The sequence below is a fragment of the Bos javanicus genome, chromosome 11, assembly GCF_032452875.1.
Source record: "Bos javanicus breed banteng chromosome 11, ARS-OSU_banteng_1.0, whole genome shotgun sequence".
Classification (NCBI taxonomy): Eukaryota; Metazoa; Chordata; class Mammalia; order Artiodactyla; family Bovidae; genus Bos; species Bos javanicus.
Window position 1 is genome coordinate 70,546,961 of NC_083878.1, and position 22,025 is coordinate 70,568,985.

Consider the following 22,025-nt stretch of genomic DNA (forward strand, 5'->3'; position numbering starts at 1 on the left):
AGAAAAGGTACTGCAGGCAGGGTCAATGACAACATGCCACTCCAAACCAGCTTCCCTTTTTATTAATGTTCAAGATGGGAACTTTGAATGACAGAAGCAAAACACAAATGAAAACACCTAATTTTTATGTATAGTATATGTAAACATACACATTACATGGATTTAATAATCCTAATCTAAATATGAGAACAACTGGTTCTCTAACCTCAAAATAAATTCAGTGTTGACATTACTGTTACTAACTTATAGGGTTTTCCATTTAAGAGGAAGAATTATGGACACCCAAGTTCAGTGTAGTCATGGATTTCATGGTAAGATATAAATAGAGTTTTTAAGAAATAAACTATATAATAAAATAAGTTTACTTTTGAATCACAGTACAGTCACTTTCTTCAATCAAAAATATTCCTTGATTATAAAGCAGCCTTACTTTGCAAATGTATTTCAGGAAAATAGCTCTAGCAATATTTGTAATTTCATACTTTTTTTAAAAAGGCAGCAAAGCAACAGAATTTAGATTTTAAACAGTATATTGCAAAATAGTTCAATGTATTCTTTCTAAAGCACAAAGCAAGCTCCATTTTGAAGGATGCTTTTTATCTTATAAAGCAAACTGCTCTGATATTTCTGTGGTAGTTTAGAGTCTGAATATCTATGATAAAAGATAAATCTTTGTACATATAGGACAAACTTCAATACATATCCACAACACAAATGTTTTGCATTATTATATCACTCTATCATGAAGCTTAGTTTGTTAACATGTACTCAAAAGGAAAATAAAGACATGTTACAGCTCCGCAGCTTTATAACAGGCTGAATTCTGCAACAATTGAAAACATGAAACCAGCAGCAACAGCCAAGGCAACACCAATCTTATGAATAATAAAACACCAAAGACCATAACCATTTAAATGAATCGCTACTACATTCTTCTTAACATATCTTAATTTGCTCTGTCTTAAATATACTTTTTTTTAATATTTTTCATCCCCAGAGGAAATGGTGGCAAATTCTCCACAGAGGAAAGTGCATCATGTTTTATTTTCAAAGTGCTTCGCGTGTGTGTGTTTTATAGATATGTCTAATAAGGAAGTTAAATATGTGCAAATAGTTCCAATTGTGACTTGAATTCATGACCCTAATCATGGGATTTTGGAGCTCCTCCAGATGAGGCAGTCACCAACACAGAAGAACGGTCTGAGATGACGCACTGGGCAGCAGCAAGGGCCCAGGCCACAGGTGGGAGACCTGCATTCTAGCTGGACGGTCTGGTGACCAGCTAGCTCATGACCCAGGTGAGGAAGAGCAGCTTCAGAACCCCGCAGCAGCAGAGGTTGAACTCCAGAGCCCCGGGGGCCCATCTACCCCCACAGCTCTAAAGTGTCTGTAGGTGGGACATTCCCAGAAGGGCAAATAACGAAACCCAAAGACAAGAAAAACGCACACCATGCAGCTGCTACTCTCGCCTTGTCCTCAATGGTACAGAAAGAAAGAAAAACTCCAGACAAGGTCACATGAACGTCTTAACATTAACCAAAGCTAGTGAAAACCTGCACAATGATGGTATATGGAAAATCCACTCTTCTGTGCAAAAATGAGACGCAAAAGCAGCCAGTCACCTCATGGCACATTTTCCCCAAGTTTAAGAATTTTCTTGGGTCTAAAGCTTTAAAAGCTTTTAAAAAAAATCTTAGTTTTATATTGTTTTAAGAGACCCATGATTCCTACAGTTCATATTTCAAGCTTTTTAAAGGGGTCTCTCTGAATTGTTATAATGGTCTATATGAAGATAGTTGTATTTTCAAATTTTAAATAACGGCTAAGTGAAGTAAACCACTAGTCATGGACTTTGTGTGTGTGTGTGTGTGTGTGTGTGTGTGTGTGTCTGTGTGTGTAAGCTCATTTATTTTAACAATGTAGAAGCCTAACTCAACAATTCTCATCCACCAGCTTGGACCCGTTTATTCCCCGGTAGGTCACTCTGCTGGGCCTCACGAGGACCCCGTGGTTGGGCTTGCAGGTGAAGTAGCGTTTGTCTCCCACTGCCCCGTCATTCTTTCCCTTGGGGCTTCGAAGCTCCAGGCCCAGCCAGATCCCTGAGGCGAAGTCGGTGGGGCCCACGTACCTCACGGTGGCCATCTCGTTGGAGCTGGTGAGGAGGACCTGGGACCCCTCGTGCAGCTTCACGCTACCCTCCAGGCCGCCGGCCGTCGAGCTGCTGCTCCAGCTGCGGTGCAGGGTGGGCTTTGACCTGCGCACAGGGGACCGAGGGAGATGCTTCAGCATGAAGCTGCGCGACGCCGTGTGCCATGCTCCCCTCCAGGCCAGGTCCACAAGTCACTCACCAAACAGCACACTGGGCATTCACAACTGGATCTCTCCTATTCTACGCAGCAACATTAGGATATACTGTTGCTTAAAGTTTTTCTCTTCGGGCTATTTTAATGCTACCTTCATCTGGATTTAAGATTTCACTAGCGATTTATGTATGTGCACACACATTTTATACCTATTTAATGAAGCAAAAAGAATGAAACCTGGTATTTGGCCGTGGTAAATTAAAATTACCTTTTGTTCACCTTTCAAATATTTCTTTACATGAAAACCATTTTTAAAAACTGTGAATCCACAGCTTTGGAAACTACACACACACACACACACACACACACACACACACACCTTCTATGAAGGAACTCCAGTTACATTTAAGGGTTCGCCACTCCCCCTTGTCACTAACATCAGGAAGGATCTTAGTTGCCTAGAACAGGATTCCTCTCCTTTCCTCGACAACAAAACATTACTTACAAGGTACTGCCTCCAAGCACCTGCCACCCACATGACCTGATGACACAACCACCAGGCACCCACATGCAGCCCAGACAAGCCCTTCTGCCAGCACTGCCCAGAGCTTCTTCCAGTCCCTGGGAAGTAGCTAATCCTGAAACCTGCCCCAAATAGAAATATGACCAGGATCTTGTTGCTCTATAACCTGAGACCTCCCAAAACAGTCATCCAGAAACCACCACCATGAAGCCATCCACCCACCATCCACACCATCTCTCCACCAAGAGAAACCCTTATCCTGGCCACACAGTAGAGATAACAAAGAACCTGTTACCAAAACTGCACGCAGCCTGATGTGAACAGAATCTGGGTCCTGCTTGTTTTCCATTTTATTTCACTCTCTGTATTTTTAAATACATTATCACACACCGTGTCTCCTTCCTACATACTTCTACCTATTAATGCTGGAGAAAGGAAGAGCACTCTAATTTTCTGGGTAGGAAAACTGAGGTAAAAAAACCTGTCCTATCTGATAAATCTGAGTTTTAAAATGCAAAGGGAAAAAAAGATTATTTACCACGTTGAATGTACAAATATAATGATAAAGTTAACAAAGAAATACATAATACATGTGTGTGTGTGTATCCTCCCCAAAGTGATGTCTTTTGGCAACTTGATGAAATTACTCTGAATTTCACATGACAGTATCTACCACTTCCTGAGCACTTACTATGTGCCAAACACATACATTATCTCATCCGACCTCACCCAAACCAGTGAGGAATTAAAAGGTCAGAGAGGTGGCAAAGAGGAGCGCTGGTGTTCAGATCCAAGCTATCCAAAGACAAAGGCCAGGCTCTTGCTCATAAACTCAATGAGTATTAATAATTGAGAAAATGCTGAAAGATAATAATATGGCAAAATTTACATTTTAAATTGATTATATTTCCTCAATAAGAGTATGTTTTTTTTAAAAAAAACAGGTACTAGTGTCAATCTGTAGAAGGATGAGTAAAGCTTCCTTTATTTTTATTTTCAAGGAAAACCAACAGAAGTGTTGATATTTTCTTCTCATGTCAACTCATCATCTTGTACGTATCCATACCTGCTGTATCATCCCCACGGTTCAGATTTCTCTCTCCTTCCCTGGTTTCTCTGTGTCATGCTCTTTCACTCACCAACATCTTGACACTGATTTTGATACCTCTCCCCCTTCGAAATCCTTTATATCCTGGTTGTCTCTTCTTAGTAATTTCTTCCATTCTGCCTAAGAACTCTTGAATATCTTCAACAAACTGGAGCATAAAGTTATTGCCCTTAAACTCTTTCAGCTAGTCATGTGAGGAGACCAATTTCAAAAGCTCACAATTGGTAAAGGTTTTGAGGAAGGGGTAGAAACCAAACCAAACCCACCCAACTCTGTGAAATAGTACCTGGTAGCGCCTCAGTCCCCATCAGGGTTCTCACGTCAAATCTCAGATCTCTGTGAGGCTTCCCAGTAACTTCAGACCATCTGATTACACAAACCACCTGACTGATGCTCATCTGTTTGTTAAGTTCTGATGCATGGGCTGTAATTCCAGGTGGCTTTGAGGACCCCATGACTAGTGCATGTCCCTAACTCAGCTAGACGCTCCCCTCTGCCCCCCAGGGCACAGTTCATAGAGTAACTGGAAGAATTTAAAATTGAAAAAAATAATAAACTCCTTAACCCAATCAGTCTAGAAGAGCCTCATATTCCTCAAAAAAAAACTTTTTTAAGTTTCTGAAAGTTTCAGATAACTTAATAGTTATCTGTTAAGTTATCTATTCTACCCACGAAATAAAGTGTGTCTGGGGGAAATAAATACAAATGAGAAAGAGAAAAAGGAGATTCTATCTACAAAGAAACAACAATAAAAGCCTTTTCAGCAGTATATTATACAAGAGGAAGCAGGAATATTTTTTAAAATAATAGTAAGATTACCTTATGCAAATAGGCCTGACATTTCTATTATGGACTCCCCAAAATAAGTCAATTCTCTAATTAAGTAAACAGAGTGTAAAATCAATCCACCCTATTCAAAGATAACACAAAATGTAAATTCCTCCAACTTTTATTAATAGTACTAAGCCTCTTTGAAAATATATTCAGGATACTACCTTCAGTCATTGGTGACATTTTTAATTGAGCTTGCAAAGGAGGGACAAAGAATTCTTCTCACTGACACACTCATCACACCTTTTCTCCTAGGTGTTAAAATTCTACCATGCAATGTAAAAGATACAAAACTCTACTTTTCTTCCTTCACAGAATCCTGTCATATTCATCTTCAAAGATGTTTTTCTAAATCTCTTAATACTCACTTGGCAAAAGCATTTCTTCTGTTAATCTCTTTTTGGGAAGAAGCAGAAGTTGTACTGAAACTTCTCCTAAAACCTAAATATGAAAGTCAAGGTCAGAAGAGGAAAAATAAATCACAAATTCGCAGTTCTTGTTAAAAGCTATCTTTTATCATTTCTTCTATAGACTTCTATTTTACTAAATGGTTCTCTGAAAACAGACAGAAAAGAAAATAAGTGCATGTGGAGTGTAACATGAGTGTAGATTTCTTGACAACTGTTATTTTACCTTTCTCATCAAACCATGCACTACATGAATAAGGCAAGATCATGACATTACTTTTGGAAGTTTTTATTATAAACTTTCCTGAATACCAAATAAAATCAGATTATATATTGATAGAGTTGAATCTTTTTACTCTCAAATATTATAATCTTGATAAATCACATTTAAAAAATAGGATTAAAATGGTTTTAAAAACACTACTACTAAATATATTGTGAACAATCAATTTCAGAGCTTCTGGGTTTTGGCATCTCCAAATGACAGGGTTCTTTTTAAAAAAAAAAGAGAGACTTCACAAAAGGTAAAATTTTTAAAAGATGTGTTTAAAAAATAATGGGATTTCCAATTCTGGCAGTTACAGCACACCAGATGTGCTGAATCAATCTCTTGAATGAAGCAAGTATAATTTTAAACAACAATAATCTTTAAAAAAAAGAAAGAAAGAAAAATACTGTTGAGCTCATACAAGTGGCACAATTCCAAAAAGGCCAAAAACCAAAAAGAGAAACCATGAGAGGTTCCCCCCAAACAATCCATCACCCTGTACCCCAGGACTAGACTGCCTTCTGGAGAACCTGGGGCCTGCCAAGATGGGGTTCTGACAAAAGTGAGGGTCTTGAGCAGCTCACCCTCAGTGTAAAGTTAAACGAGAAACAAAATGAAGCACCACTCAGATGAACACAAAGGAAAGCAGCCTGTGTCAACCCTACCTTGCAGAAGGCAAGTTCATTTTATCTGAGTAATATAAAGGCAACAACACTGCAGAGAATGTAGACTAAAGTTGGCAGTGCCTTGTAGGCAACTGGCAGAAGTAAATACAGGCATATCTCAGAGATACTGCAGGGTCGGTTCCAGACCACCACAATAAAGCAAATATCTCAACAAAGTGAGTCACAGACTTTTTGGTTTCCCAGCATATATAAAAGTTTACACTACACCGTAGTGTGTGATACCATTATGTCTTAAAAAAAATGCATGTACCTTAATTTAAAAATACCTTATTGCTAAATACTGCTATCCATCATCTGAGCCTTCAGTGAGTCACAGTCTTTTTGCTGGTGGAAGGTCTTGCCTCGATGTTGATGCCTGTTGACTGATCAGGGTGAAGGGTGCTAAAAATTGGGGTGGCTGCAGCAATTCCTTAAAATAAGGCAACAATGAAGCTTGCCACATCGATTGACTCTTTCACAAACGATTCCTCTGTGCAGCCTGCCTGTTTATAGCATTTTACCCACAGGAGAACTTCTTTCAAAATTGGAGTCAATCCACTCAAACCCTGCTGCTGCTATACCAACTGAGTTTATGTACTGTTTGAAATCCTTTATCGTCATTTCAACAGTCTTCACAGCATCTTCACCAGAAGTAGATTCCCCCTCAACAAGCCACTTTCTCTGTTCATCCATAAGAAGCAATACCTCATCTGTTCAAGTTTTATTATGAGACTGCAGCAATTCAGTCACATCTTCAGGCTCCATTTCTAGCTCTCTTGCTATTTCTACCCCATGTCCAGTTACTTCCTCCACTGAAGTTGTGAACCCTTCAAAGTCATTCATGAGGGCTGCAATCAACTTCTGCCAAATTTCCATTAATGTTGATATTTGAACCTCCTCCCATGAATCATGAATATTTTTAATGGCACCTAAAGTGGTAAATCCTTTCCAGAAGGTTTTCAATGAACTTTGCCCAGATCTAAGAGAAGAATCACTATCTCTAGTAGCCATAGCTTTATGAAAAGAATTTATTAAATACTAAGAGTTGGAAGTCTCAAAATGACTCCTTGACTCATAGGATGAAAACAACATTAATTTTATTGTACATGTCCATCAGAGCTCTTGGGTGACCAAGTGCTTTGTCAGTGAGCAGTAATATTTTGAAAGGAATCTTTTTTTCTGAGCAATAGGCCTCAAAAGTGAGCTTAAAATATTCAGTAAGCCACGTTATAAATAGATGTGCTGTCCTCCAGGCTTTATCGTGCCATTTATAGAGCACAGACAGAGTAGATTTAAAGTAATTCTTAAGGGCCCTAGGATTTTCAGAATGGTAAATGAGCACTGACTTCAACAGTTACCCACTGCATTAGCCACTAACAGGAAAGTCAGCCTAGACTTCCCTGATGGCCCAGTGGCTAAGACTTTGAGCTTCCAATGCAGGGAGCCCTCATTTGATCCTGGTCCAGGAACTAGATCCCACATGCCACAACTAAGAGTTTTCATACCACAACTAAAGAGCCCACATGTCACAATTAAGACCTGATGCAGCCAAATCAATCTTTCTTTTTAAAGGCTACCCCTTCTTTGAAGCCTCACATTGACTTCTCCTCTCTAGCTGTGAAAGTCCTAGATGACATCTTCTCCAATACAAGACTGTATCATCTACATTGAGGGATTCCCAGGTGGCTCAGTGTAAAGAATCCTCCTGCCAATGTAGGAGACATGGGTTCGATCCCTGGGTCGGAAAGGTCCCCTGGAGGAGGAAATGGCAATCCACTCCAGTATTCTTCCCTGGAAAAATCCCATGGACAGAGCAGCCTGGTGGGCTACAGTCCATGGGGTTGCAAAGAGTTGGACACGACTGAGCACACATATGTACCCATGTCTACATTGAAAACCCACTGTTTCGTGGAGCCGCTTTCATTAATGAGCTAGCCAGATCTTCTGGGTAACTTGCTTCAGCGTCTACATCAGCGCTGGCTGCTTCATTTTGTGCTTTGATCTTATGGAAATGGCTTCTTTCCTTAGACCTTATAAACAAACCTCTTCCGACTTCAAATCTTTTCTTCTGCAGCTTCCTCACCTCTTGCGGCCTTCACAGAATTGAAGAGAGTTAGGGCCTTGCTCTGGATTAGGTTTCGGCTTTGGGGAATGTTGTGGCTGCTTTGATCTCTCCAGACCATTAAACCTTTCTCTGCATCAGCAATAAGGTTGTTTCTTACCATCTGTGTGCTCTCTGAAGTAGCACTTTTAGTTTCCATCAAGAACTTTTCCTCTGCAGTCACAACACGGCTAACCGTTGGTACAAAAGGCCAGCTTCTGATCTATCTCTGCTTTTGACGTGCCTTCCCCACTAACTGTAATCATTTCCAACCTTTGATTTAAAGTGGGAGACATGAGACTTTTCCTTTACCGTGAACACTCAGAGGCCGTTGTAGGGTTCTTAATTGTCCTACTTTCAATACTGTTGGTTTTCAGGGGATGGGAAGGCCCAAGAAGGGGGAACGAGATGGAGTAACAGCCAGTTGTGGAGCAAGTCAGAACAACAACATGTATCGATTCAGTTCAGTTCAGTCGTTTCAGTTGTATCCGACTTTTTGTGACCCCATGGACTGCAGCACGCCAGACTTCCCTGTCCATCACCAACTCTCAGAGTTTACTCAAACTCACGAGCATTGAGTCGGTGATGCCATCCAACCATCTCATCTTCTGTCGTCCCCTTCTCCTCCCACCTTCAATCTTTCCCAGCATCAGGGTCTTTTCAAATGAGTCAGTTCTTCACATCAGGTGGCCAAAGTATTGGTGTTCCAGCTTCAGCATCTGTCCTTTCAATGAATATTCAGGACTGATCTCCTTTAGGATTGACTGGTTGGATCTCCTTGCAGTCCAAGGGACTCTCAAGAGTCTTCTCCAACACCACAGTTCAAAAGCATCAATTCTTTGGCGCTCAGCTTTCTTTATAGTACAACTCTCACATCCATACATGACTACTGGGAAAACCATAGCTTTGACTAGACGGACCTTTGTTGATTTATTGATCAGGTTTGCCGTTTTATATGAACGAGGTTCACCATGCCTCAAAACAATGTCAAAGATTACTGATCGCAGATCCACCACAAAAAATATCATAATAACAAAAAAGTCTGGGGCTTCCCTGGTGGCTCTGTAGTAAAGAATCAGCCTGCCAATGCAGGAAACATGGGTTTAATACCTGGTCTGGGAAGCTGCCACATGTTACGTAGCAACTAAGCCCATGTACCACAACTATTGAGCCTGTGCTCTAGAACCTGGGAGCCTATGTGCTGCAACCTCTGAAGCCCACGCAGCCTAGAGCCTGAGCTCTACAGCAGGAGAAGCCACCACAATGGGAAGCCCCCGTCTGCCACAACTAGAGATATGCCTGTGTAGCAGCAAAGACCAGCACAGCCAAAAATGAAACTTAAAAAAAATTAATGTTAAAAAAGTTTAAAACTTCAAATTTAACCCCTGTCTCTGGGTTAAAATGCAACCCAGAGACATAAAGTAAGCACAATGCTGTTTGAAAAATGATGCTGAGAGAGTTGCTTAAGGCAGGTTACCACAAACCTTCTATTTGTAAAATATATATATATACACATATATAAATAATATCTGAAAAGCACAAAAAAAGCAAAGCACAATAAAACAAGATATGCCTGTATAATCTTCTTGAGAGGCATCAACCCAAGCTTCAGAGAATTTCCATATATTAAATTCTAAGTAGGTAAAATAAGTATTTCACAATAAATTACAAAACTCACAAGGAAAGAAAGTGCCACAAGTTAGGCTCAACAGAAATAGATGGCAGAATCAGACTCACAAAGATTTCAGATATTGAAATATTAAACATAAAAGGTAATAATATTTAAAATGCTTAATAACATAAAAGAAAAAATCTTGGAAAGATAGGAAAAGAATAAGTGACAATAAGTAACAACCATACAGACTTACAAAAAGAAAACAAATGAAAAATTTATAATTAAAAACCTTTGTGGCTGAATTAGGCAGTAGTATAAGCACAGCAGAAGAAAGAAACGGAAAGGTAACTCTGAAAATATCCAGAATGCAGTCAAGAGAGAGAAAGTTCTGAGAAATATAAACTAGGCATGGAAAAGTGTAAAACTGGACTATCCTACTCATCAGAGTTTCAGAAGGACATAATAAAGAGCATGAAGAAAGAAATATTTTCAGAATATGAACAGTTTTACAGAATAAATCAAAGATACTAATTCCCAGATCCAGGAGGACCCAAGATGCCAAACAGAATAAACAAAGGGAAGTCTCCACCTAGACACAATCAGAGTAAAACTGTACAAAATAAAGCAAACAGAAAGGATCTTAAAAAGCAGTCAAAAGGCGAAGATAAAACATCTACCATCACTTCATGGCAAATAGATGGGGAAACAACAGAAACAGAGACAGACTTTATTTTCTTGGGCTCCAAAGTCACTGCAGATGGTGACTGCAGCCATGAATTAAAAGATTCTGCTCCTTGGAAGAAAAGCGATGATCAACTTTGACAGCATATTGAAAAGAAGAGACATTACTTTGCCAACAAAGGTCAGTAGAGTCAAAGCTATGGTTTTTCCAGTAGTCATGTATGGATGGATGTGAGAGTTGGACTATAAAGAAAACTGAGTGCCAAAGAATTAATGCTTCTGAACTGTGGTGCTGGAAAAGACTCTTGAGAGTCCCTTGGACTGCAAGGAGATCCAACCAGTCCATCCTAAAGGAGATCAATCCTGAATATTCATTGGAAGGACTGATGCTGAAGCTGAAGCTGAAGCTCCAATACTGTGGCCACCTGATGTGAAGACCTGACTCAGTGGAAAAGACCCTGATGCTGGGAAAGATTGAAGGCGGGAGGAGAAGAGGACAACAGAGGATGAGATGGTTGGATGGCATCACCGACTCGATGGACATGAGTTTGAGTAAGCTCCGGGAGTTGGTGATGGACAGGGAGGCCTGGCATGCTGCAGTCCATGGGGTCACAAAGAGTCGGACATGACTGAGTGACTGAACTGAACTGAAACCACCTACAATGGTACAGATTAGACAGACTCATAACTGACTCCTCAAAACACTGAGAGAAGACAGAAAACAGAAGAATGATAATGTCAATGTGCAGGGAGAAAACAGCTTTCAAACTAAAAATTCCATCAATTTTTACTTTTACCTGGTAAAACTATCATTAGGAAAGACAGTTAAAAACTGAGAGCATTTGCTACCAATAGACCTTTTCTTAAAGAAATTTTTAAGAATACAAATGAGTTAAAAACAAAATGATTTCAAGAGGAAATTCAGAGGATTTATGATTGAAGATATTGGTAAATATGTATAAGCAAATTAAATAAATATCAATTATATAAAACCTATTATAATAATGTGAAATTTGTGAGGAAAATAAAGTAGAAACAGAATAACTCAATTTATAAGGATTTTCTATTATTTGGAAAAGAGTAAACATAATAATCGACTTTAGGCTTTGTTAAGTATGTATGTCAAAGTGCCTACAGTAATTACTACGAAGCATATTTATAGAGCATAACTTTTATACAAGTAGAAAACAAAACGAGAAAAATAGAGGGTAGGAATATAAACAGAATGAAGTCAAGAGAGAAAAACATTTAAGTACAAAAAAGTTGAAATATTAGAAAAAAATAAATAACATAAATCCAAATATATTAGTTATACAATGAATGCAAATAGGTAAAACTCTCAGATTAAGAGACAAAGATTGTCTTTTTTTTTTTAAGTAAAATCCAGTTATATTCTATTTAGAAGATATTCCAAAAACATGAAGACATAGAAAGATTAAGGCAATGGCTAGAAAAAAAGTTTTTAGACAAATACTTAACCACAAGAAGGCTGATACAAGATAAAGAGAATTACTATAAAGCAATACCACTGACATTAACACCAAAATGGAAGAACCATGTTGGTATAAATATAATAAAATGCATATAAAAATCTACATTAGGAAAACTATAAAACTGATGAAAGAAAGCAAAGATCTAAATATATCAATGGGTAGGAAAATTCAATACTGTTAAGCCATCAGTTCTTTGCAATTTCATCTATACATTCAATGCAATCCCAATGAAAATACCAGCAAATTATTTTGTAGCCATCAACAAACCATTTGCAATGTTTACATAGAAAGGCAAAAAGCCCAGAATAACCAACACTAAATTGAGGAAGATGATCAGAGTCTATTACTACAACTGAAGAATTTCTATAAAGCTACAGTAATCAAGACAATGTGGTATTAGCAAAGAAAAAGACAAACAGATCAACAGAACAGAATAAAGGGCCCAGAAATAGACTCACACAAACAGTCAACTGCTCTTTGACAAAAGAGCAAAGACAATTCAACAGAGAAAAGATAGTCTCGTCAACAAATATGCTGGACCAACCAACATTTGCATCCAAAAAAAAAAAGAATCTAGACATAGACTTACACCTTTCACAAAAATTAACTCAATGAATCACAGATATAAATGTAAGACACAAAACTATAAAACTTCTAGAAGACAACATAGGAGAAAATTAGGGTAACCTTGGGTTTGGTGAAGACATTTTCAATACAAAACCAAAAGCACTAGTCATGAAAGAAAAAACTGATAACTTGGACTTCATTAGAATTAAAAACTTCTGCTCTATGACAGACACTGTTAAGACAATGAAAAGCCAAGTCACAAAATAAGGAAAAACATAAGTTTGCTATTTTGACTACTTAAAAATTAAAAGCTTCTGCTCATCAAAAGACATCAAAAAAGGGAAGGAAAGGGGACAAAAGACAAGGCAAAAAAAGGAGAAAGATACTTGCAACAAACAAAACTGACAAAATATTAGTGCCCAAAATATATAAAGAAACCTACAAATTAATAAGATAAAAACAAACCAACCCCTCCCCCCAAAAAAAAATAATGAGCAGAAGACCTGAACAGGTATGTCATAAACAAGGCAATGTATGTGGTCCATAAACACGGAAGCGGGCTCAACTTCATTTGTAATCTGAAAACCGAAAATTGAAACCACAAGGAGATGCCGTTTGCATCCTTCAGATGGGCTGCTGCTGTTGCTGCTGCTGCGTCGCTTCAGTCATGTCCGACTCTGTGCGATCTCATAGACGGCGGCCCACCAGGCTTCCCCGTCCCTGGGATTCTCCAGGCAAGAACACTGGTCGACATTGCCTTCTCCAGATGGGCAAAGACTTCTAAATCAAACGGACTACTGTTGCTGAGGTGAGGAGTGACAGAGACTCTCATCCATTCCCATGTGGACAGTCTGACACACTAGGAAGGCTGAAGATAGGGATATCCCATGCCTGGCAATCCTAGGGGAACTTTTGTAAATGTGTACAATGGCATAGCTTCTGAATAGTCAAAAACAGGATATAACTCAAATATAGAATGGATAATGTATTTTAGGGCTTCTCAGATGGTGCTAGTGGTAGGTAAAGAACCTGCCTGCCGATGCAGGAGACATAAGAGACGTGGGTTCAATCCCTGGGTTGGGACAATCCCCTGGAGGAAGGCATGGCAACCCACTCCAGTATTCTTGCCCCATGGACAGAGGAGTCTGGCAGGCTACAGTCCATAGGGTCACAATGAGTCAGACACGACTAAAGTGACCTAGCAAACAAGCACAATATATTTTAATGGAACATTACATAGCATGACTTCCCAGACGGCTCAGATGGTAAAGAATCTGCCTGCAATGTGGGAGACCTGGGTTCGATCCCTGGGTCAGAAAGATCCCCTGGAGAAGGGAATGGCAACATACTCCAGGATTCTTGCCTGGAGAATCCCATGAACAGAGGAGGCTGGCAGGCTATAGTCCATGGGGTCACAAAGAGTTGGACATGACTTAGCAATTAAACCACCATCACCTCTACACAACATAGTAAACAACAATCAAAACTAAACATACATTATTCACTGCCATCTATATATGATGGATAGACATTAAAAACAACCAAGGGAATAATCAACATTCAATGCAAGATACATAGCCTGGAGACAGGGTATATGAAAAAGGGAGGCAGATGAGACTGGGCAATACTCAGGACATACAGGTAATCATCTTTGACCATGGGGTGGGTAATAGATATCACTTTATGATTACATAGCTATACAAATATATTTCATACATTCTTCTATATACACATACACTTTACAATTTAAAAAAAAGTTCAATAAAGGAAAAGAAAAGAAACAGTTACTAGGAACACAAAATCATAATCTTACCAGGATAAGAATGATTCTGTTTATTTGAAGAAATTTCTGAAAGAGTATCCAGGGAATCTGTTACCCTGTGAATAAAAGAAGGAATGCAAATCTAAGTAGAAGCAGCTGGTCTTCATATTTAAGACTGGCACTTAACTGAGAGTTTCACAACAATGGCTATATTTTTTTTTAACTTTTTGATTTATATTGGGGTACAGTCAACTGACAATGCTATGATAGTCTCAGGTGGACAGTGAAGGGACTCAGTCATACATATACATGTATTCAATGGTCATTTCTTGTTTTACTCGCTGGACAAGCATTTACTGAGTATTTATTAATAAGCCAGAAGTGAATTTCAATTTAGCACCAGAGACAGGCACTAATCAGACGGAAGAGGTCCTTGTTATATAAGGATAGCAAGTACAGAGAAAGTCAGCTTCAAGTGAATTCATTTCAAATAGGGGCCCAACTTTGGAGCTTTATTTTCAAAGATGGAACTAAAAACAGTGAAAATTTATTTTACGTTAAATATAACAAATGTTAGGTTATAATTATAAAAACATTACATTTTTATATTGAAAAAATACATCAGCTGAGTCTGTGTATATATGTGATTCTTCTTATAAAACCAACATCTTTTATGTTATACTTGACTCTAAGCACAATCATAAAGGACATATTCTTTACAGGTCTATTTTTTTTATATTCAAATCATTCTTTATTTTTAAAAAGCCAATCCTATAACAGTCTCATTTTCTTTCAACTGTTTACTGGCCTAAACCAGAAAAGTCTTCATTCTATCCATCACTTGTTGCAGCACACTTTGTTACCATAAAGAAATCCTGCAACTCTTGCATTAATTGTAATTTCATCTTGCAATCCATGTGCATCATCTTTACATGATACATAACACAGAGCAATCAATGAAAGACTAATGAATGCAAAGAATATGACTTGATGAAGCAGACAGATACTTGAATTTAGTTGTGATGGAGAGTTGAAAACTTAATTCTAAAAGTGATCAGTTCATTAGTAAGAAGTACCTAATGGTATGAACTAAGAATAAGAAAATTAATACTATGCTGATAAAAACCACTTGAGCAAAAAAAAAAAGAGACAGAGAGAGATTAGATCTAGTCACTGAGTCTCAGAATTTCTCTAAAGAAATACTGGCTTTTATATATGTTGATAGAAGAAAAGGAATTAGCTAGACGATAGTTGGGTGATAGTAGAAAGCCATACAAGCAAAGCAAGTAATATGTGCAAAGATTCTGGGACAGGGGCACATTTTTTTAATGGAAATGTTTTTTTTTTTTTTTAAGGAAAAAAAGGCCAACAACAATCTGGGGAGGAGAGCGATGCAAGGTGAGGGTTGTGATTGGTCACTATGTGATTAACAACTGTTCTCAGGAGTCCCTTCATGAAGATCAGTGTGATTGTTAAAGAGCTCCCAAGCTGGTTTAAATTAGAAACTCCTCAAAATCAGGCATCATGTCTGTTTTATTCGCTTATAGAATGCCGAGCACAGCACAAAGTGCTAAAAGACACTTAATAGTATTTGATGATGATGAATGAGACAATCAGAAGATGACAGGAAGACAGCTGGTTGGAGACAGCAGTTCATTTAGAGAGAGCCGTGCTTCGTCTAAGACGAGGGGGCTGCTTTTAAATGAATCACCTTAAAGAAGACCAAATAGATGCCAAAAAAAAAGAAAGAAAGCAAAAAATGTGTGTTCTATAAACAAAGCAAGAAAAAGAAGTTAAAACTTGGAGAAAGTGGCTTCACAATATAACAGGGAAGAAAGCTGTTACAGCATAAAAGACACTGAATGAAAGCTGGTCAATATTTACTGTGTGCACAATATGCCAAACTATATTCCTCGGGTAGTCAAATAGGAAACAGAGAAGCCCAGTCCTCATGACTAGGAGACAAAGCAAACTTTTAAGAGACTGTAGCAATATGTTAATGAAGATTTGTTCAAAGTAATATAAGAACCCAGAAGACTGACTGGTGACTCAGTATGGATTTTATTCCCAAATCAATCACTTATAAGATATAGGTCCTGAAGAAAGTCATTGAGCCTCTTTTAACCATAACAGGATAATGGTTAAGAGCACAGATTCTTACACTAAACTCTTTGGGCTCAAATCTTCACTTGGGCCCTGGGCACAATTGCGCACCTCACTTAATCTCTCTGTGCCTTATTTTCCCGCTTGTGAAATAGGGATAGTTATGGTACCTGACACACAGGATTGCTACAGAAGACTAAACGATACATATAAAGCACTTAAAATAGTGCCAGCACATCTAAGTGCCATCAGCTACTGCCTCTTTTTCTTTATTTATAAAATAACTACCAAAAGCCCCCCTGCAAACTGTCTAAAAGCAAGGGCTTAGGAAAAAGCAAAGAAACAAACCTGGGCTGAGTCCAGCTCCACCATTAACTAGTGTGGGAGATCAAAATACCTTACCCCAAACAGGCTGCTCTAGCACAAGGGATTATTTTGAGCTAAAGACATTCGAGAATAAACAATTACAAAAAGAGGCTTTCTCTGAACTCCCGTTATCTGCCTAAAACAGATCTTCCCAAAGAAGAACTCAATTGTCATAAATCCCCACCCCAGAATTTCATCAAGCATGGAAGATTGACTTGCATCACAGGAGAGGAGATGGGGAGTTAACACCACACCCAGACAGACACTGTCACAGACTATCACATCCCCATCCACTTTCCTAAAGGCCCACTGATCTTCCCTAACATCATCTGCTCTCCCATAAGCGGCCTTTCCGCCCCCCTTCCCTTCCCCCATTAAGATGGTCTATAAATTCTCCAATGTCACCATTTCTTCGGGCTTTCATCACTTTCTGTGATTCCCCCATGCATGTAAAGTTAACATTTAATAAATGCTATGCCTTTTCTTCTGTTTATCTGTTGTCAGTTTAATTCACAGACTCCGTCCCCTCCAGTTAGTGAACATAAGATGGTATGGGACAAGTTTTTCATCCCCTACACCAGCTACATGACTTTAGCAGTTACTGTATCTCGTGAAACTTTTCTTTACCTGCAAAATAGGAATAATCGTAATACCTTATATCTCATAGGTCTGGGGGAAATTGATGAAGTACATGGTACAGAGCCCACCACTCATTAAATGCTCAGTAAATGTTTGTAGAGATCCTCCTCAGCTTACTATGGGGTTATGTCCTGACGAACCCATCTTGAGTTGAAATGCATTTGATACATCTAACCTGCTGGACACCATCACCTAGCCTAGTCAACCTTAAACATGCTCAGAACACTGTCATGAGTCTACACCCTGGCAAAACCATCTAACACCAAGCCTACTTTACAATCAAGCATTGAATGTCTCATTTAAGTTATTGAATACTGTACTTAAAGTGAGAAACAGAACGGTTGTGTGGGTACAGAAGGGTCGTAGGTGCCTGGGTTGTTCACCTTCATGATCACAGGGCTGACTGGGAGCTGCAGCTGCTGCCCTGCCCAGCCTCATGAGACTGTATCATACTATGTACAGCTAGCCCAGGGAAAGATGAAAATTCAAAATCTGAAGTACAGTTTCTACTGAATTCTTACCACTTTTGCACCATCATAAAGTCTAAAAATTGTAAGCTGAACCACTGTAAGTCAGGGACCATCGGCAGTTATTCTTTTCTAGTTTACCTGACTAAATATGTATTAGAATCAAACAAAACATTTAACTGAGGGTACTTAGTCAAGTTCTTTGCAGTTAACTTATAACTGCAAAGCATTACAAGTTAAATGTTATAAAATCATAAATAACAAGAAAAGGGTTATATCAAGTACATCATAGAAGAAGGAAAGGAATACAAAAATTATATGTAACTATTCAATTTTTAAAAATGAGAAAGAAAATGGATATGAAAACTGTTAAATTTGCCAGGAGGCAGTCACACAGTCCAGTTGGAAGGGGATGAGACAGGACTTGCAGGTTGAGATGGCAGGTCTAGTCTCATGAATGTGATTGTACCATACGTGTTACTGCCTATTTAAAGATATCCAGCCAACTTCTTTCAGCACATTAAGTCATTTCACACAGTGTACCTGGAATTTCATAAGGACTTGTTTCTGCTCAACTTATTTTTTAAAAGCCAGAGTGAGCTGGAGCAAAAGTGTACTATCTTCAGAAGAAACACCGAGGAGGTATATTATATATAAATACTTGAAGCTTCACTTCCCCCCAAAGATGTACTGCCTATCTATTTTTGAAAACTAAAGAAATCAGGAAAAAGCCATTTTGCTTCCATTAGGTTTGTAGGAGAATGAATGGGGTGCCTGCTGGCAGGAAATTTAATGTAGTTAGGATGTGACTGAAGCAATCAGAGAGCATTTTCACTTTTGTTTGCATGACAGATTAAGCTTGCTGCTCTCACTGTTCTGAGCAGCAAACACCACTCCTAATAGCCTACACATACTCATAGGGTTTGCAAATGAGGAATAAAGGAGGTTTTTAAAACTGCAAATCCTCAGCAAAGCAAATTTAGCTACCATGAGCCTACCCTCTGAAGAAGGTGGTTGGTTAACCCGTTGAAAGAAGACATAGTCTGTAGTTAGTGCATATCTTTCATACAGAATTAATGACTCTAACTCACTGCGCATTACAAAAAGTTCTTGTTAATAATGTAAATTTCATTTTTTCTCACCTTTGAACCCTGGATGGGGGAGCAAATATTCCATATCTTGGGGAACAACTAAAATACTGCACACCTCCAACTGAACCATCATTCTTGCCATGGGGTTTCTCAAGCTCTATCCCGTACCAATATCCTAGAACAAGAATACTGGATTTTAAAAGCATCTGTACTTTATCCAAAACTGTTATGTTATTACACAAACCCACAGTCTAGATGGCTTAACATTCTCACATATGACCAAAGTGATGGAAGATCATTGTGATCATTAAGGCTTCAAACAATAAAATTATAAAACAAAATTTGAAAGTTTCAGAAATGAACCAGAAAAACATTTCACAAGCATAATTGCAGAGTTGTACATTAAGGAAGACAAAACGCACAAACACAAATTTGGCAAGGATTAGCTATTATGCAAGTAGTGTTTGACCAAAATATATCTAAAAGCTACAATAAGAAACTGTCCTTAACTTGGTAATACAGTCTGAGATGGGAACAATGGAGCATAATATTGAGACGCATAAGTCATAAAAGAACATGGTCTTTTCATTTCACTCTCCCAACCTGAGAATACCACAAACAGTTCTTAAATAATTAAAGAGGGACAAAAATGATATGGAAAATGGCTAGACTTCATGGTGACTCTTTTTCTTTCATTTTTTTCCCCACCCAAGATGGGACAAAAAAAATCATTTTTAACCTAAAAGATTTAGGTTAGCTAATAGGAAGAATTTTCTAAAAGGCTTTCAAGTATTTAAAAGGGCACTCTGAGGAGAGTAATGGGATTTCCTTTTCCAGAGAGCATAAAATTAAAACAGTGAGGTTGCTTTTAGTGCGGCAAATATTAAATAAAGGGACATAGACTCCTAGAGTACTGCCTCTGGATGAAGGTACCTCCAGATTAGTTAAACGTACCCGACAGTCCATTCATTTCTTATTTAAAAGGAGAATACAATAATGATTTTATTTGGTCTCTCAGAAGCAGTATCAAATAAAGGTATGGATATTGAGAAATTTGCTACAAATGACAAAATACGGAATATTGTTTCCTTCAGATTAATAATGCAGAGAGTCAATTATATAACCTCTAAAATGACAATCCAGAAGTTCTTAACTTTTTTTTCCTCTTATATTCAAAATGATGACACTTGAGTCGATTCCCGATATTGGAGTTTGAACTGGAAAGACTAGTGTAAGGCATGTGATAGTCTTCTATACTGAAACAACCTACTCTGCACAGGTCCAACGAGATGTATACAGACCTACTGCTTGGCCATACTAATGCCGGGCACTGCATTTCTGAATGTCATTAAACCAGGTTATTCTGGTTGCCGTTGTTATTTCTGAGTGCCACAGTTACAATTTTCCAAGTTTTATATCCTCCTGCCTTCGATGCTTTCCTATATAATTTGTACATTTTCCCGTTTTAATATACCAATCACTACATACCTCTAGAAGTATGTAGTGTATACCTCTTGCAAGTATACAGCACACAGCAGGAAGGCATCACAGCAAGTGCTAACAAGCGTGACTCACACACTGCCTAGCAGTGGTGAGGATGGACATCGCCCCACGCAACCAGCACCTTTCTTTCAGAGGTAGAAAGTTCTATAGAACTGACTGATCTACATTTTGAGGCCACAAGAAATATATCCTACTACTTTCTGACAGGGCAGAAGGACTTTAACAAAAAATCTCCAGTTTTTATACTGTTTATTTGTTGTACAGTCGCTAAGTCGTGTCCAATTCTTTGCCACCTCATGGACTGCAGCACACCAGGCTTCTCTGTCCTCCAGTATCTCCCAGAGTTTGCTCAAACTCACATCCAATATCTGATCATTACTTTTCAAATTTCTAAGTGTTCTGTGTGTGCTCAGTCACTCAGTCGTGTCCACCTTTTTGCAACCCATGGAAAACTGTAGCCCGCCAGGCTCTTCCACCCATGGAAGAGCCAGAATAATGGAGTGGGTTACCATTTCCTACTCCAGGGAATCTTCCTGACCCAGGGATCTAACCCCTGTCTTTTGCATCTCCTGCATTGGCAGATGGATTATTTACCATTGTCCCACCTGGGAAGCCCTAAATGCTCTTTACTAGGAGTTCAAAACTTAAAAGTCAACCTAAGAACAATCGTGTCCAAATGAATCAAACCATTCAAGCCTTGTTTAATAAAACCAGAGAAAGGAAACTGAGAAGACATGGTGACTGTGGAAAAATAAACTACCTTTGGGATTTCTAAATTTTTATTTGAGAACCATATTAAGAACATTCTAACTAATCTCAGTTACTACCTAAGTTACTACCTCAGTTACTACTACTATTTCGAGGGACATGAATTATAAAACATACAGCCCATCCCCAATCAATTAGTAACTGGACTACAATTATAAATTGTACTAATGAAACGAGAATGTGCTAGGAGACCATTCTCTGTCCATGTCTTATGGAGAGAGGTGCTGACCATGTGTCTACAGATGTTTGTAGAGAAGACCGCCTTGGGAGATGGAGACGGCCTCCCCTGACAAGAGGACAGGTATACTTACTGTCTCTATAAAGGTTCAGATTGCTTAAGCCTGGGGCTCCTCTCCTGTAGCACAAACTCCTGGGTATACAGGGGTCGCCTGGCCCTCCTCCCTATCTTACTCTCTGGGAACTGGGGCCCAGGAAATCAACAGAAGAAAATGTTGCCACTTTAGCCACCACTATTGATGAGAGCACTGAGGTTCTCTGTCTCTGACCCAGGAGTCTACCATCTTCTGCCAGCATCGATGGAACTGTGGTCATCCATCTTGCAAATAGGGTAAAATCTCAGATCTTTCAGAGTTCCTGACAGAAGGCTACAAACTTTTTTTTAAAAAAATCAATGTTCTCAGTAACCTTTTCCTAAAAAATCCTGCAATGCCACCATGTGTCAACACAGCATATTGCCATACAAATGTTTTATTCAACTGGCTTCTATTTGAAATTACAATCACCAAAAATGCAAAAGAAAGATT

At 38.6% G+C, this 22,025-nt stretch overlaps 1 protein-coding gene across 3 annotated transcripts in view; it reads right to left on the reverse strand.

Annotated features, from left to right (window-relative positions):
* Positions 1 to 40: 40 nt before the first annotated feature.
* Positions 41 to 22,025, reverse strand: part of CLIP4 (CAP-Gly domain containing linker protein family member 4) — a 78,491-nt gene continuing 56,506 nt past the window's right edge. For all 3 annotated transcript variants that reach the window (XM_061432938.1, XM_061432941.1, XM_061432939.1), the window contains exons 13-16: positions 19,042 to 19,165; positions 14,376 to 14,440; positions 5,134 to 5,206; positions 41 to 2,254 (exon numbers count right to left, since the gene is read on the reverse strand). In XM_061432938.1, the coding sequence (XP_061288922.1) occupies positions 1,933 to 2,254; positions 5,134 to 5,206; positions 14,376 to 14,440; positions 19,042 to 19,165 (584 nt within the window). In that variant the 3' untranslated portion in view covers positions 41 to 1,932. The remainder of the gene's footprint in view (positions 2,255 to 5,133; positions 5,207 to 14,375; positions 14,441 to 19,041; positions 19,166 to 22,025) is intronic.